Raw genomic sequence first — 18,610 nt, forward strand, 5'->3', positions numbered from 1 at the left:
TGTTCTCTTCTAAAGAGAATCCCTTCCATCCCTACAAAAATAGTGTCAAATGGCTAGGGTGTGTGTGTGTGTGTGTGAATGAGGATAAAGATAAAAAGTGAAATCTTGCCCTCATTAGACAAGATTAAACTTCTGATTTTCAGTGGGATTCAAATTTCACTCTGTGTGTGTGTGGCATTGGTGCTATGAGCATTCTAGTGTGGACTATGTGACTGTGGTTTTGGGAAGTGTTTGGTGTGCATTTGGGTTTACATTTCTCATAGACTGTGAAATACCAAGCAAATCTATGCATATTGTTTCATGTGAGTTTTATACAGCCTTTAATACCATATTGTGTACTGTGCATGCAGGAGGAGTTAAAGCAAAAGTATTTTAGAAAATTTATATAAAAATGGGAACTCTGCTTGTAAAGTCCATGTGCCTCATTTTCATAGAGTTCTGCTGTCAGCAGGACTTGGGAAAAGCTTCTAAAGTACTGTACAATAATTTTATCATAACTAAGTCTTTACATCACTGGTTTCTCAATTGGTGTCTGTATTGGAAGCAAATCTAGGATCCCTGTAAAAAGCAAGGGATTTATTTCCTTTTCAAATGTGGCTAAAGACTGGATTTTGCACACTGCACTTCCATAAAATCTGATATTAAATCTCTTGGGTTTTTCTGTTTCTAACGAATCGAATAAACTCTGCTGGGTGAGAACTATGTGTATTTGTTTGTTCCAATAGGCTTTCTGCAGGTAGGATATTTTTAGGAGGAAGAGTTTTAAGTATTTTCCTCTGCCATCCGCCTCCAACTGCATGCATGCACATAGGCACAATAGATGAAACATGTCAAGGACTTGGGATAATAGCATAAATGTTGGAGGAAATTTGGATTAGTAAGCAGAAAGTAGATCTAGAAATATGATAAATTAGTTCAGATCCAACACTGTACTGTTCCGATTATAAGCCTAAGTTTTCCCTTCCAAAGAACCATCAAAATTGTTCAATTTTCATATAAATTGTGCTAAGCTTTATATGCGGGATCAACTTGAAATTTAGCCCCTTCCAGTTTTGACCTTTAATTTCTTTGTATGCAATAAAAATATCAAGCCAGAATTTTTTTTGGTGCAGTTTTTATTTTTAGTGTTTTTAGGGCATTAAGCCCTTATGGTTCTTTGTTATTTGATTCTCTAGTGGGACTGTATAAGGACAGTAGAAGTGCAAAGTTTTTATCTGTAGTCATTGGCTTCTGTTTAGGAAAAGGCTAATTTTCCTAAAATTTAACCTGAAACTGTAGGGTTGACTTATATGCTAGATTGGCTTAAAGTTGGAACAGTACAATATATTGTAGAGATTTGCAACACTTTAAATAATTTACTTTGTGCTATGCAGGGTATAAAACGTGTGAAAACTAAAACAAAAACTAATTTATTTACAGGCAGTGTTTCTTCAGAAAGGTTAATTTCAGCAGGAGTCACTGACAGTTTTATCAACAGTTAAAATGATATGTTCTGACAAATGTGAAAAGAAAAAATAATTTTTGCAAGCTAAAATTTTAAGTTTTTAATTAAACAATGCTGCTACCTGTTCAGGACACTCATGGAATCATAGATTCATAGAGAACTAGGGTTGGAAGGGACCTCCAGAGTCATCTAGTACAACCTCATGCCTGAGGCAGGAACATCCCTATCCAAACCATCCAATACAATCCATAATCTAAACTCTACATAAGACTATTGTCAACCTTGACACAACACCCTAACCTGCCACAGGGGAACTATGGTAGATACTCAGCTTATTCTGAAATATAAATTAGCCTTTGTGGCATTTGGATTTTAAATATCTATTAGGAAATATCATAGAAATAAGTACAAATTTTGTTTCCTTGTGTAGCTACATGAGAGAACCCAATATTTAACGGGTATTTTAACGGTTAAGCAAATCTTTTCATTAAATTGTTGTAGTTCAGCAAAATATTTATGCATGTACTTTAAAATTTAAGAATGAAAATAGCTAATTAAGAACAGTGGGAGCTACTCTCACCTTTTTATAGTGAAGACGTATATATTTAAGTGTTGGCAAGACTTGGAGTTAGGTGCAGATACTTGGAAGTATTAGGAGCCTAACTCCTGTTTATTTTGGTGTTCACAGTCTAATCAGTAGTTTATAGTTTTGTTGTTTATTTGTGATAAATTGTTTCCATTGAACACCTTTCACTGTTAGTGTTACGTAAATTTGTACTTTGTGAAGCGACTAAGTCCTCCTGTTCAAACTCTTAGGCCCCTGACACATGTTCATTTAATGATACAATGGGACCTGATCCCCAGTCCCAAAAATCATGCCTTGTGCTGTGCCACATGTACATGCCAGGAGGCATGATTTGTTGAGATCAGAGATCAGTTCCTATTGTGCCATTGCTACTTGCCTATGCAGGGAGAGCCTGGAGACCACAATCCCAGGCTCCCCCTGCACTGGCAAGTTGAAAGAAGAGTGCTTGCAGATCCAGATGGGGCTGATAATCAGCTGATTGTTAGCATAAGCCTCTGGGACCACACTGGGGGCTCAAACTTCCTCCAATGTGGTTGATTGTCTCAGCTGACGGTCGTTCCAGCTCCAGACTGCCCAGTGTGGGTGGGCTGTCCTCAGTGCCCAGGCTGCCCAATATGATAAGCTAACAATTGGCTGATTATGGGAACTGGCTGGGACAGCCCTTCTAGTTCAGAGATCAGAGCTATCTGGGCTGGGATGATAGTTAGCTAATTGTCACAACCTTGTGACTAGCCTTCGGGGCACAGGGAGTCAGAAGCTTCTGGTGGAGAAGGGCCTCCTCCACTGGGGACTTTAAACCCCACTCATCCCCTGCACTTCCCTGTGACCTGGCTAGAGCTGTTGGGCACAGGATTTAAAGTGAGGAAGCCCAGGAAAGCTGCCTCAGTGTTTCCTTTCAAGCTCCCCATGTGCCATGGATTCCAGTACAGGACCTGGGGAGGTGGGAGCTCCTAATTTCCCAGTTGCCCATGTCCCATCCTGTGAAGCACCACTTGCCACTGGGGGTTGGTGAGTTCCCAAATACTGCTTCCACAGACACCCAGGAGACTTAAAAAAAGCAGGCTTGTGGCTGGGGTTTCCAGTTGCATACCCACGCTTTAAAAGTCCAGAGTGCAATGTGCTGGAGATCAAGAAGACATTCCCTGATGTTGGATTTGACACCACCCCTCCTTCCCCCTACTATGCTTCTGGGGATTGGGTGGAGGTGTTGGGTCCAGGACTGCTGCTGCCCACAGCCTGATCTTGTTGATCAGGTAGGGGAGGGTTGTGTCCTGGACCCTGGGATTGCCCCATGCTGGATCCCTGTGCTCAGCTGGATGTTGGTATCTGTCATGGGTCAGCCCTGATGTCTCGTGTTTATTTTAGGGCTTGATACAAATGAGCCACAAAGAAGTTACTCATTACGTGTAGGAATCTACCTAAGTTGTGCCAGAAGTGAGCTGAGCAGTGGCTCTTTTACTCTTGAACTTTTCACTGTGCACCCCCTTACCAGTGATTGGCTGGGGGACGCCAGGAGCCCTGCTGTTTTCTGCTGATCAGCATAGTTTAAAACCACAGTTTTTGCCTCCCAGCTGATCAGGAGCAAGTGGCAGAGCTGCCAACGTCCTACAGGCAGTCAGTGGTCAGGGAGTATGCGGTGAAAAGAGCACGATCAAAGGAGCGGCAGTGCAGCACACTTCTGGAGCAATTTAGTTAGCTCCCTAATTATATATGGAATATCTTAGTGGTGTATTTCCTATATTGCCATGCCATAAATGGGCTTTAATGTGTGGCCAGGTTACTGTTTATGATGATTAACACCTTAATCGCATCCTAAATGTAGTATGCATCAGGGCCCTTACAATTGTTGGTTTAGTGTAAGTGCATTGCATGTTTGACACTTGTCTTGGAGAAATTGTTACTGATTTCAAAATTCCTGTTAAGGGCTAATTTTAAGAGAAAATGTTTCCAAGGTAAAGATGTTGAATCGCTCAGATTTCATTCTTATCAAATTAACACAATATACTGTTAAGTAGTTAGTTTTTATATAAAACTAGTAAATTGCCTGTCAAGAATGACAGAATAATTTCAAGTAATGAAAACAAATAGATAGATTTTACTTTTCTTATTTATGAAATAAATTAAATGTTTATGAAACTTAAATAAAATAGGCTGAACATTTGAAGATACCAATCACTTCCTGCACTTTTGCTCATCCAGCAGGCTGGAGGCAGACCTGCCCATGCTGTGCGCCTTTTTGCTGGGCAAGGGCAGGTGAGCTCTGCACCTTGCAATGGCTGCCTACACGCTGTGGCTTCCTTTTGTGCCACTCCTGGTCACCTCCTTCCCTGCTTGGGGCTTGGGATGGGGCTGCTGCTGCTCGCCCAGTGCCTTGCTCCTCTGCCCGGCTCCTGCTTTTCCTCACCTGGCTCCTCCCTCTGCCATTCCCACCACACCAGGCACCTGGCATCCTCCCAGGAGGAGCTCAGTAGAAACAACAGCCTTGGCCCCTGACTTTTTTTTCCAGTTCTGGGAGTTGTGATCGTCCTAACATGGTCACTGAACAAATGCTAAGGTTTAGCAAAGACATTTCTCTGAAGACGCAAATGTTCTATCTCTTACAGTTGTCAAGCTATTTGCATTTACAGAGTGTTACGGACAGACACAATGCAGACTGATTAAGCCTATTTTATGTCTGTCTGTCTGTCTGTGGATTTTTTAACTTTGATATTTAAGTTATCTTTACACACTGGAACCTGAATACTTTGTAGGTTTATGTTGCATCTTGCTCCCTAAAGATGCACCCTTACAGACTTAAAGGGTGGTGGCTGTAGTGCTGAAACAAATAATTTCGCTTGACTGGGGTGCTCCTTCTCTTTGCTGTGGCTTTTACTTCAAAGAGCATAGCTTTTCTGATTGCCTGTGTGGAGCTATTAATGAGCTCCAGTTGATTAGAGAAGCAGCTCCCTGTTGAAGTAAAAGCCACAGCAAACAGCTGAGTGTCTTATCCTTAATTCAGCAACTAACTACAAATTAAGTGAGTTCTAAGCCACCCAGGTGCAAATGATTTGGATTCTGTTCTGTCTCTTCCACACCCAGGTTCCATATCTAGATGCCAAAAGGTTATTTAGTGTGGCTCTTTTTGTCCTTCACTTTGCTCTGCCTGGCCTCTTTTGTTTTTTTTTCCAGCAGTTGTCTTACGCAGAGCAGGTGCAACAGATTTTTGTTTCTGCTCCTAATGGAGAGAGGTGTGTGTGTGTGTGTGTGTGTGTGTGTGTGTGTGTGTGTAAAATTTAAAGAACCGAGGCTTTAAAAGGCACATACCTCTGTTGGTTACAAGCCTAAAGTTTTTGACTTACAAAAGCCAGAATCATATTAGTAATTTACAGTAGAGTTGTATATCTGCATGTTCCCCATATGCAGGGAGGAGAGGAAAAAAAAGTTAATTGTTTGTTTGTTTTTGTTTGTTTTTAAGGTTCTGCAAATCTGACTAGTAACAGTTCTCAGTATATTCTTGTTATGATTGCTTACAACTATTCAGTGTTAGTATAACCAACAGTATTCCTGTAGTTCAGGTCCTATTGCTGCAGAAATTCACACAAGTGATTAGTCCCATTCAGCTTCAAGGAATTCAATGACTTAATGGCAGTAAAGCACCAAATTCTTCTAGGGAAGAGATTTTCAAGGTCTCCTGGTTCTACACTTGCAATATACTAAAGACTATTTTAATAAAAAAAGCCAGTAGCAGGCAATACGTGGAGATTGACATAGAGCACAGGTCTCCTGAGCAACAGTGGGAGAAATAATGAGCCATCTTGGTCTTTTGGAGGGACGTTGGTACTCCTTCCTCTCTCTGACTTCCAGGAGGAAGGCTGGAACCATTCCCCTCCTCCCCCCCCTGCAAGGCTCTTACCTTTGCTGTTCATTACTTCATTTCATTAGGTCAGGCTGCCACTTTCTGGAGGCATGGCTGTGCTCCACCTTAGTTACTGTGCCTTTGGAGGGGGGAGGTTCACTGCCTTCCCCAGACTGTCACCAAATGTTTTGAGGGTATAAGTGTGTTTATATTAAATGGCCTAAGAGGTCTCTTCCAGGCCTATGTTGCCTCCCTGCTGTAGTCTTTTAGCTCTTCTTGTTTGAAATACTAACATTGGCTTTACCATCTGGTGGGTGAATGAACATACCTGAGCATTCATCCACCACTGAAAGAAAGAAAAAAAAATAGCTGCAACAGGAGCCCCTGAGCGTCCACAGTTATCCCTTTTTATGGTCAAGATTTGCTTTTACGCTTAGCTCCCTCTATTAAAAGTCAAGCTATGCGTTCATGTGTGTATTTGACTTATGTTCTTTAGTATTGGTAACATAACATTTGAATTATTTTATTAAAAAAATAGAGGAAAATTCAGTTTTGGATCTTTTATTATGCCTAGAACTGTTGTACTTACTGACTCCCCCCCCCCCCGCTTCCTGTAGGTTTTGGAACAGACTGATTATTCTACTTTTTGCTGTGGGTGTAAGAAGAGAAATGAAAGTCAGACCAAATGCCAACACTGCGTAAAAGATTTTCCTAAGGATTTCCAAAGAATCTCGAGACAAACTGTGACATTAAATGAACCCGTGGGACCTTTATCGCGATCGTCAATACATCAAAACTCAATAGGACAAAAATCTTCAGGTACAGGGTTGAACACAAAGAAGTTTTATGGTTCTGCCATTGGAAAAGGTCCAATTGATACCATACTGAGTCCTGATATTGTAGGACATTCTATGTTGCGACCGAATGGAAAAGTTTCTCTTATAACTGGGCCAAAAAATCCTAAAATTACAGGAAGCTTAAGGCAGAGGAACATGAGGCCATCTGAGCTAAATGATCCAAGTAAGTATGTCTTTGCATATTTAGATATACATTTTGAACCTACAAGATATCCTACGAAGAAGAAGAAACGTCTTTATTATGATTCCTTTTGCTGCCTGGTGTTTAAAATCTTTTGCTGGTTTTGTTTCTTTCTTTCTTTTTAAGTTCTTCATTTTTCTGTTTTAAGGTACTCTCCTAAGTAGTACTGTGGTGTGTTTTTTGATGGATGAGAAAAATCTGGGTTGGTAAAACAAAGAATTATTTTTTAAAAGATATTTTAAAACTACTTGGTCCACAATTTGATGATCTGATTCTTAACTTTCAAAAACCTATTTCTAATGGTTGAATGGTTCCACAGAAGATACAGACAAACATTTTGCCTTGAAATTACTGTGTTGCCCCCATCCTTCTCCACTTTTCTACCAACTTGTCCAGTTGTTCCACATCTGTCCTTTTCACTTTCTTTGCTTTATTGATAATAAATACTGCCTTGGTCTGTAAGGCCATTTTTTTTCCAATAGCTTCTTCTATCCTTATACAAATTAAATCACCAGCTAATTATTTCTTAGTAGATTACCACTGAGAATACCTGCGACTCATTTAGGAAAAAGTATTTTATGATTTTATCACTCTGACCTTATGAGATTTTTAGCCCATTGGTTTCATCTTACAAAAGCTTCTGCCCTGTTGGATGCACTACTATTTTCCAGCTAACACTTTCAAAATCAGACTTGATAGGGAAAGATACTTTTCTTACTGCAGTTTGAGGAATTTCAGGTATTTGGACTCATAATTTTATTGACTTCATATTCAGATTCATATATGAATTTATATTCTTATAAATTGAAAACCATTTTGTTGGTTTTGGTTGAAGGCATTGAACTCTGTTTTCTTAATAAAGAATTATACAAATATAATGGTCCACTTCAATAACACTAGGAGAATCAAAGGCAAGTAGAGCTAGAAGGTACCTCATGAGGTCACCTAGTCCAGTCCCCTGCTCAAGGCAGCCTCATCCCTAAGAAATCTAGGTCAAGCGTCTAAGTTGCTCCTGAAAATGTCCAGGGATGAAGATTCCATAGCTTCTCTAGGTAGCTGGTTTCAGTACCTGACCACTTTCATAGTCAAAGTCGTTTCTGATTTCCAACTTAAGTTTCTCTACTCCAGGTTGAGGCTCTGGCTCCTAGTCCTCTTCGCTACAGTCGCAGAGAAAAGTGTATCCCATCCTCTTTATAATAACCTTTCAGGTATTTGAAGACTCTTTTCAAATCTCCCTTTAGTCTTCTTTCTCCAAAGTAAATGCCACTCGTTCTTTCTGCCTTTACTTATTAATCATGTTTTCCAGACCTCTAATTATTTGTATTGCCCGCTGCTGGAATCTTTCCAGTCTGTCCAATTTTGGTCCCACTTCAAGAAAGATGGACAAAGTACTCAAGACGAGACCCCACCAGTGTTAAATAGAGTGGAAGAATTGCTTCCCTTGATTTCCAGGTGACAATCCTGTTAATACAACCCTGTGTGCTGTTGGCTTTTTTTGCAACAAAAGCATGCTGTTGGCTCATAATCAGCTTATGGTTCGCTGTAACCCCATGGCCCTTTTCTGCAGAACTGCAGCCTAGCCAGTCATTTCCCACTCCGTATCTGTGTATGCAGTTATTCTGTCCCAAATACCAGACTTTTTTTCTTGCTGAATCTCATCTCGTTGATTGTGGACCTTTTTTCCACTTTATCCAGGTCATTCTGGATCCTAGTCCTATGCTCCAGAATATATGCAACCTCACTCAACTTGGTGTCACAGATTTGCTAATTGTACATTCAGCCCCTTTGTCCAGCTCATTTAATGATGTTAACAGACGCTACTAGACCCAGAATAGACCCCTGCAGAACCCTACTTTTGATATCTCTTCACAACTAGACTTTGAGCCAATGACGACTACCATTAAACATGATGATCCAACCAGTTTTGTAATCTTTACAGTACTTTTGTCTAGTCTATTTCCTTAGTTTGTTAATGAGAATGTCATGGGAACTGGTGTCAAAAGCCTGGCTAAAGTCGAGGAATATCACATCGCTGTTCTCCCTCTGTCCAAAGAGCCTGTTACCTTCTAGAAGGAAATCAAGTTGGTCAGGATGACTGACTTATTCTTGGTGAATCCATGCTGGCTGTTACTAGTCACCTTGTTCTCCTCTAAGTGTTTCAAAATAGGTTTCTTGAGGCCCTGCCTCATGATCTGTCCAGCTGCTGACGTCAGACTAACTGGTCTGTAATTCCCTGGATCGGCCTTCTTCCCTTTCTTAAAAATGTGCACTCTATTTACCCTTTTCTAATCATCCAAGACTTCACTCATTATCATGGGTCCTGGTTTTCTCTGATTTTAAAAAACAAAACAAAACCAACTTCCAGTTTAAAAAAAGAAACACAAAACCCATATATTTCCATGAATAAAATGGCGTACATTCTAATCATGGAAAAAAGTGGATTTTAGGTTACTTTAAAAAAATCCCCAATTTTGGTTTATCAGAGAAAACCAGGATCCCTGCTCATTACTGTTCCAGTAATGAGAGGCTATCTGTGCAATATAAACTCAATTAGACTTGGTACTGAATGGTTTTGGCTGTTTGAAGATAGGATTTTCACATAGGTTGTAAGAATGACTTTCCCACTATATATTTTAATGTTGAAGGAAAATACTGGTATTTTGTTGTTTGTGTGTTGGGATGAATTTATTCCTGTTATGAACCAAGTGAAATCAGCACTCTGGTTTTTTGAGCCTGTTCTAACATATTTACAAGTGATAATTAGAAATTTTTGGGTTCAGTGTAACCCCTGAAAATTACAGACCTATAAAGTGTTTCACTGAAGAAATTTTCTATAAGGATAGTTATAGTTTCCTTGAAGGAATAGCAGTGTGGAACCTTGACATTTTGATCAAGTTAAAAGTTGCTTAGAATTCAAATACATCTCTTATCTCAGCAACTGACAAAGTAATCGTGATAGTTTGCCTGGGAAAAGTATAGAAGGGGATAAATGGTTCATTTTGGAAATTATAAACCACTCCATATGGGAAAAAGTAGAGGTAGGGACTTTCTGATTAAGCTGTGTGTGTACAGGGGTAGAAAAACACAAATTTTCGATGACTGACCTAGTTCAGTAGCAGTGCTGGCATGAGAAGTTTTTGAGTTTTTTTTCTGATTTTATGCATAGTTTACTATATCATTCTTCCATTCAGGTATGAATAGTCTGAGCTCTGCTTCCTTTAATCATTTTTTAATGTTTGCCTGTCCTACACGATCATTTCAAAACTTCTTTTTTTTTTTTTTTTAACGAGAGGGTTAAATTTGATTTAACTCGTACTGTTCATTGCCAATTCCTTATTGAACAGAATGATTTCTCTTAATAAAGAAATTGTTATTTCCACTTATATCCACCTGTGAAATCTGAAACCTCTTTATTGTACTACTCACTATGTGACACTAAGAAGTAAGTATCTTAAATGCGGCTTCCTCTGTGGAAGAAGATGAGAGCAAGTCTATGGCAAACTTCAAACAGACATGCAAAAACACAATGCAGGGATGGATAATCAAAAGCACAAATACAAATGGGAGGTGACTAGCTGGGTGACAGCATTACTGAGAAGGATCTTTGGGGTTATTGTGGATCTTGTGATCCACAAGAGTCAGTAGCGTTTGAGCTGCATCAACAGGACTATTAGGTATAAGTAGGGGTCTACCCAACTTGGAGGCAGCTGACTGATTTCACAAGCAGATTGCGGCACCAGCTGCCACTTTCAATGGATTATCATGGCTGTGGCCCTCCCCCCAACACTGATTGGCTGAGAGCTGTCTGTCATGAAGTCATGCCTCTTGCTGCTGTGTGGCCCCACCCCTTTCTACCAAACAGGCAGCCCTCCCAGCCAGTCACTGGTGAGGGTGGCAGCCATCTTGCTTGCTTGCCATCATGCTGGAAGCCTCTCTCCACCCTTCAGTCAAGCAAGGTGCATGGCCCTTACTGGGGAGCCAGCATTTTGTTTTTAGTAAGTTTCCTGCCCCTGCAGATTTCATGGAGATCACCTGATTTCACAATGTTAGTGAAATCTGCACAATTGCGATTTGGGTAGGTCCCTAGGTATAAGACCTGGGAGGTGATAGTACTGCTCTAATTGGATGCTGATTTAAGCCTTATATTATGTGCAGTTCTGGACTCTACAGTTTTCAGAAGTGTGTGGAGAAGTTAGTGTTCCGAGGTGGGCAACAAAAATAATAAAGAGGTTGGATGGGAAACTGTATGAGGAAAGGTTGAGAGAACCTGACTTGTTTTGCTTACAGAAGAGGTGATTGAGGGTTATGAGATGGCGGCCTTTAAGTACATGAAAGAAAGGCTGCTGTAAAGAAGAAAGAACAACTTTTCTCCCTTGCTGCAGACACAAAATAGGACACAAGGCAATGTCTTCAAATTGCAACAAAGTAGGTTTAGATTAGGTATTTGCCAAAAATCCCTTCGTTAGAACAGAGAGGCAGTGAAAAAGACTGCTAGGGAAATTGTGAAATATACTTTGCTGGAGGTTTTCAAGAAGACGTTGGGAACAGATTGATCAGGCTTGATTTAGGAGTAGCATTCCTGTATTTGTAGAATGGTTGGACCAGCTCACCCTTTAGGTTGCTTCTAACCCTATGGTTCAATGACAAAGAAAATTAATATTATGGATAATATTTGGTCCTGTGCACACTTAATATGTAAAAGGAAAAGTAATTTGATAGTCATTTAAAAAAAAAACTCTTAAGTTATGCAAATACATAACAGATGCTACATTTTAGATTTTGGTTTTTAGTTGTTTTGTCCAGTGATGATGAAGAGGAAGATGAGGATAATGGCAGCACTAACAGAATGGAAAGCATTTCACCTCGCCCGGCCGATTCAGCCTGTTCTTCCCCAGCACCCTCTACAGGAAAGGTGGAGGCAGCATTAAAAGAAAATACTTGTGGAATAGAACAGAGATTAAATAATACTGTAACTGATACAGAAATTGCAATCACGTTGCCAAGAAAAGCAAGAATGAAAGATCAGGTACCTAATTATAACTTGGTTCAGATTTATAAATAAGAAATTTCAAGTCTCTTTTACCATAACTTTTTGTAAATGATTTCATCTCTAATAGTCAGGAACTATTCCTTCCCTATATGTTTTGAAACTTAGTCATCTGGGTGTGTGTGTACATGCTTTAGTGATGTAGCATTTCTGACACAACCTTTGTTATGTACAGTGCTGAACAAAATAATGATCTATATAACTATACACCTTTTCTTCCATTTTAGAGTATGAAGTGGAATATACATTAATGAAAGGATAACCTTTAGCATAAAAAATCTTAAAGGAAGAGTGGACAGTGATGGTCCTTATTAAACTTAAAATATTTAATACTTCAACCATGGCAATTTATAGCACTTAAATTTAGGATTGCACCCTGGTTGCTGGGTTTTGGTTTTTTGAGGTTTGTTTGTTTTGGGGGGGGGGGCTTTTTTTGGGGGGGGGGAGTTTACTGTGCACAACTGCAAGAGTTTGACATGACAGCAAAGACAAAAAGTGCACCCTAAGTACAACCAAAAAGGACGAATTTCAGCGTATATAAAGATATAACAACCTCTGACTGTTTGCTTCAGGAAGGATAAATACTCTTTGAACCTTGGTAGCCAATGGACACTGGGTACTGCTTAAAGCTTCTTGGACCCTTGGGCTATTAGAATTATGTGAATTAGATCCAGAAAGCACATATTGATAGTATACAGCAGGGGTGGTACTTGAAAAGGCCTAAGAGGTAAACGTGGGTGAGCAGGGACGGAGTGCCACCATGGACCATCCTGCGCTGCTGTACAGACGTCACCCACCCGGCCAGATGCGAGGGAAGCTTGCATGCACTGGCTGCTGCTGCTCTGCGTCTTACCACAGGGCCCCCTCCCCCACCACCGCTTGGCAGCTGGGGGTACACTGTTTTTTGTACAGCCACCAGGGAGTACAATGATCCAAAAAGGTTAAAAACACCTGGCATACAGGATTTTAGAACCAAGGTGGAAGGCCTTTATTATTGGGCGAGCTGAGTATTCTAACCAAGAATTTTCAGTATTGGGGGTTGAGATTCTAAAAGTCCATACTCTGTAACCAAGACTTACTAGATGCCATAATAGAATATATTAGTTAACTTGTAATAAGTCTCCTAATGAGAGCTCTTACTGATTCAAATGAAAAGTCTGCTCTGTACAGTTGTGGCTCTTAAATTTCCATTTCAACTCATCTATTACCCCTCTGAATTTATTGTCTGAGCTACTTCAAAACAGTATATTGTCAGTTCTTTGGAGTTAGGCACTGAAGTGCTATTTCTGCTGTTAAAAACCTTGTCTTTTCTTTTTAAAATAGGTATATATAATTAATAATTAATTGTCTCACACACACACACACGCTAAGCATTAAGAAAAATTTACAGCATCTTTGTGAGCTAATTCTATTGAGCCATTCTGACCTTGAAAATTGCTTTGCAGTTTGGCAATATTGTATCTAACACTCCAATAAAACGTCGGAAAGTTACTTCTCAAGAAATTGTAACAGAAGCTGTATCTTTAAGTTACCAAAACTCTTGTGAAAGCGTTATTCTAAATTGTCGAAGCATACGAATAGGAACCCTGCGAAAAATGGTGGCAGAACCTGTAATTGTAAGTAAAACTCTTTTTTAATTTTTTTTTTCTAAGCAAGATCTCCTTTCAAGGTGGGAAGGGAAGGGCAATTGTGCCAATTTTATATGTTGGTAAGAAAGAAAAGTCTGCCTTTATCTAAAATGAAGAGTCAGATTCATCCCCGGTTGTAAGACAGTGCTTATGCCTCCCTGCCACTGTGTAAGATTTGTTTCTTTCTTATGTAGTCAAGTACTTTTGGGGGTGGGGGTTACCTAGCACCCTCAACCGCCACTGAAATCCGTGTGAGTTAATGGTGCATAATGAGCACCTGTACATGTACCCTATGCCTGCTCTGGTGAGTGCTAATTAGCATGTGTCAGAATAGATTTCATTCATAGGAGTTAGGGGCTAGAAGGGACCTTGGAGATCAGCAGGTCCAACCCCCTTACTTAAGTCAGGAAAGACTGCTGAGGCCAGATGACCCCAGTGAAGTGTGCCTTCAGTCATTTTTTAAAGATCCCCAGGGAAGCTGATTGTACCACCTCTGGGGGGGAGTCTATTCCAGACTCTGGATGCACAAACCATAAAGAAGTTTTTCCTAATGTGTAATCTGAAGTGATCCTCTATCATCTTACAACTATTATTCCTAGTCTTCCCCTGGGGTGCCTTGGTAAACAGGTGTTCTAGCCCCTGATGTTTGCCCCTTTATATACTTAAAGGCTGCCACCAGGTCCCCTCTGAGTCTTCTCTTCTCCAGGCTGAACAGTACCAAGTCCCTCAGCCTCTCTTTGTATGGTCTGTTCTTCAGACCTGTATTAATTTATGTGGTCATCCTTTGGACTCTTGAACTGCGGCTCCTAGAACTGGACACAGTATTCCAGCTGCAGCTTCACCAATGCTGAGTAGAGCAGCAGGATGACACCCCTAGTCTTGCTTGTGATGCACTGGTTGATGCTGGAGTGGTGTTCGCTTTCTCGACTATAGCATCACACTGGTGGCTCATGTTCATTTTATGGTTGATCATGACCCCCCAGGTCTCTTTCAGTTGTGATGCTGGCTAATGTAGCACCACTGAGCCTGTAAGTATGTTTAATCAAGACTGCTGGAGCGTGCTAATTAGCAGGCTCCAGCAGCTTTGCTGTCGTGTATTCAGTGTCCCTGCACTTCAAAATGGTGATGCGGGTGCTTTTAAATATCATTTGAACTACCTTTAGTTAAAGCTCCCCTACCACCATTTTGAAGCATGGGCCACTGAATTCATGAGACACTGGACACTTTTAATTAAAGCGGCTTCTGAAAGCCACCCCACCCCCCCACTCCGGAGCATGTGTAAGGCTGCCCATATGTCAGGGAAGTCAGAAGCCCTTAATTAATAAAGAGGTATCTATTTCTTCCCTGGCAGTTATTCACTTTAAGTTTTTTTTTTAATAATAGTTTTCCAGTCATGTGGCCTGCAGTGATGTTCTCCCCTGTAGCATTGGTCTTGGCTTATTACATTTTTCAGGGTATTTTAAACCTTTTAAATGAAAATCAAAGTAAATGTAGAGTGGAAGGGGGGGTCCTAGATATTTTCAGCAATTGGCATTATAGAGACATTGAACTTAAGGGAATATGGTCATTTGTTCAGATTGTTAAAGTATAATGTATTCAGTTTTTTAAATCAGTTTCCTTAGTTTCTTAATATTCACAAGCTTTCCTGATTTAAAGTAATTTTTAAATGTAGAGTTGTTAATTCTTCATGTCCTTAAAGTTTTATTTTGGTGGGAGAAGGGATTGTGGAATTTCAGTAACGTATAATACTAATACAGTTGTATCTTTCACAGTTTTGCCTGGATTATATCAAAATAATTCTAGAAGGTCAGTACATTGCTTCTTTCCTATATAATAATTCTCTAAATAAGTTGGGTATTTTCTTTTAAATTGTCCAAAAATACATTTTTGAAGTAGTTATGATTCAAAGCTTGTTATTTTGACTTTGACTTTTCTTTAAAACTACATAAACATAGTGAATTATTAATTTTCTATATACAGATAAATAGAAGCCTATCAAGGAGATCTGTTTAACTCTTTATTATTGACTTGCAATATTGGGAGCATGAAAGAACTTTGGTCACGTGCTCGTAAACACTCTGCTTATAAGGCGGTGGTCATTACCTTGTAGAATAGTTCCAAGTGTATGAGAATAAGTGTTTTGTGGTTTTTTTCCTTATGATTTTTGGTATGTATCTTGGTATGTTTCTTGTCAACGGACCACATACACAACAGAAGAATTACTTGAATATGAAAATGTGATTTTGAACACCTTTTACTAGCTCATTTAAGTAAAGGGTACAACAGGTGGGGGGAAGTGCTTAGCAAGAGTAAATCGGAATTTTGGTTCATTGTTGTTCTCTTTATACATCTTGGTTCATTCTTCATCCCCATCCCTATCCGTCTAACCCCTGGTTTAGACTTTTTTCATCTGAGAACAGGTTGCATATTTTGTTATCCCAGAAGAGAAAAAACATTTTTCTTACTATCAGTTAGTTGATTTTGGGACATAGTAGACTGCTGATCTCCTTCCCTTATGCATAGAGCATTGTTTCCTTCTCTCTATGCTTTGCCTGTGTTACAAGTTCTAAGAGACTTCAAATTGCCAAGGCTGTTCTTTTGCAAGATGTTTCATCTATCCACCAATGTAATGGTCATGGTTCAATATTTTCATGTTGGCTTATGCAGTTAAAGCTTTATACTATGAAGCACTTTGCAGGAACAAGGCCTTATAGCTGGGTCACACATGAAGTATAGTCATTAACATATTCAATTTTAATTATTTAGGATTTTTTTCTTTACACCAGAGATCATATTAGAATGGGTAAAAATTTGATCAAATTTCCTTTTCAAAAACTCCATTTTGTTGAAGCATTTTCTTGGCGCACATTCATTGTTATGCATGCATATATATATGGGTAGATAAAGATGTATTGTATATAGATATCCAGAAATGTTATAATAATTTGAGAACAGTTGGTTCTCAAATGCAGTGGAAGATCTTGCTTTAGGAACGCTTTTCTTGCAAAGTTTATTTTTCGGTAGTTTTTTTTATTTAGTCATATTTTTATTTTAGTCTGTTATATGGAACTTTAGTTCTTTTATCTTCTTCATTATTACAAACACAATATAGCATGATCCATTTTGGGATTATAGCCAACAAGCTTTTATGAATATTTAAAATATTGCTTGCTATTCTTGGATCTTAAAGATTTTCTTTGGAGCATGAAGCTAAAGTTACCACTAGTGAGGCTTCCAATGGGAGAGGCTGTGGTCTGGAACAATATCTCTGTACTTGCTTCATCATCTTCTTATGTATTTGCTATGAAAAATATCTGACGGACCTTCTTCTATATTTTGAAACACCATGTTTCACAGTAGCAATTCTTTATCTGTCTTCAGAGAAAGGTGGTCTAGTCCAGGGGGGCTCAACTTTTGGCCTGCAGGCATCCCTACAGGCTGGAAAAAATGGGCAGCTGGAAAGCAGGAAAGTTTCTTATGACTGCATCCAGCTCTGCCCATGCCATGCATCAAGGCAGATCCCACCCCAGCATGTCCAGATCAGACCAGGCTGCTTTCTATTCCCTCAACACATTTGGTTAGGGGCTGCTGCACCCCACCTAGCCTCTGTGAGCATCCAGATCAGGGCTGGGCTGCTCCCTACCCCTCACCCATGCATCTGGATTGGGGCTGCTCTGTCTCATCCTACCCTGAGCATCTGGATCAGGGCCACTCCACCCCACTGTATCTGATGCATCCAGATCAGAGAGGAGCTGCCCCCCACCCGCTAGATTCAAATCTGGATTGTTCTGTCCTGCTCCTCCCCTTGCCCCCCCCCAGGTTGTCTAGATCAATGGTGGGCTCCTTCCTTTTCACCCATCATTGTCCTCTGAGTCCCCCAGCACATCCGGACTTTGGCTAGGTTGGACATGCACCTTCTGTGTCAGGACTGGGTTGCTTCTCCCTGTGTCTGGCTCTCCATCCCCTCCTTCCTTCTGGTGGATGGATTGGGGTTGGGCTGTGCACTCTGTCCTCCCCCCTCCCAGCCCCACATACCAGCCAGATTGAGCCCACTGGCACTGCCCATCTGTCCCATGTAGTTAAAAGGTTGGCCACCATTGGTCTAGTCCAGGGGCAGGCAAAATATGGCCCATGGGCTTGGTCTGGCCTGCTTGGTAATTTAATGTGGCCTGCAGGCACCTGCCAATTAATTGTACTCCACCCAGCCTGTGTGCTTTGCTCCTACCCTTGTGTGTACGGCTTCTGTGTAGGGCCGCTGCTACTGCTACTGAAGCCACCATGGGACTTGCTCAGCTTGCCTGGTCCACAGTGGTTCCTCCTTGTATTCCTGCTGCACCACTTGTTCCGGGCTGGGATGGCAGCAGCGTGGAGCCTGGGGTCTGTGCCCAGCAGGCTGGTGAAGCGTAAAGCTTGGATTGGCCTGGTTCCATTGCATGAGTCTCCCCTTGGCTCTGTGCAGCTCCTGGGACTCGTGCGCCACCAGGAAGAAGCCCCACATGATGGAGCCAGCTGCCTTCCCCACTCCCTGCCACCACATGCATCTCCTGGGACTCTGCCGAAAGTGGCAGGGAGCCCTGATCCCTGCTTCCCAGCAGAGTCATCAGATCAGCACGTGGTGGCAGGGACCAGGGCCAGGCCACTGGCTTCATCATGTGGGGCTTTCCCTCAGTGGTGTGAGAGTCTGGGGAGCTGTGCATGAGCCGGAAGAAACCCCACATGATAGAGGCAGGCTGGCCTGGCTCCTATCCTTGCTGTTATATTCAGCTCCCAGAACTGGCTGGAGCCAAACACTGCCAAGCGGCTGTGCCTGCACGGGCCATAAGCACCTGAAGGGCCCGCCACTATTACCAGGGGATGTCCGCCTTGTGGGGGGGGGGGTATATGGAGGAGTCCCTTCACACCCACATCCTGTGCACATACCCCCATAATCCCCCCATATGTAAACATACCAACTTCCCTCAGTATATCCTACAACTCCCTCCACACACAGCCACATTTCCTCACAAACCCCACCCCCCTCCCCACACACACA

General features: G+C 41.1%; 1 protein-coding gene across 7 annotated transcripts in view; it reads left to right on the plus strand.

Moving 5' to 3' along the window:
- Positions 1-18,610, plus strand: part of SENP6 (SUMO specific peptidase 6) — a 134,382-nt gene that overhangs the window by 74,995 nt on the left and 40,777 nt on the right. For 6 of the 7 annotated variants that reach the window (XM_090035214.1, XM_090035160.1, XM_090035194.1 and 3 more), the window contains 4 exons: positions 6,483-6,885; positions 11,694-11,929; positions 13,396-13,566; positions 15,351-15,384. In XM_090035214.1, the coding sequence (XP_089891340.1) occupies positions 6,483-6,885; positions 11,694-11,929; positions 13,396-13,566; positions 15,351-15,384 (844 nt within the window). The remainder of the gene's footprint in view (positions 1-6,482; positions 6,886-11,693; positions 11,930-13,395; positions 13,567-15,350; positions 15,385-18,610) is intronic. The other variant, XM_090035205.1, reaches the window with a different exon arrangement.

This window comes from Crocodylus siamensis, chromosome 1 (genome assembly GCF_052110815.1).
Source record: "Crocodylus siamensis isolate JL-2025a chromosome 1, ASM5211081v1, whole genome shotgun sequence".
NCBI lineage: Eukaryota > Metazoa > Chordata > Crocodylia > Crocodylidae > Crocodylus > Crocodylus siamensis.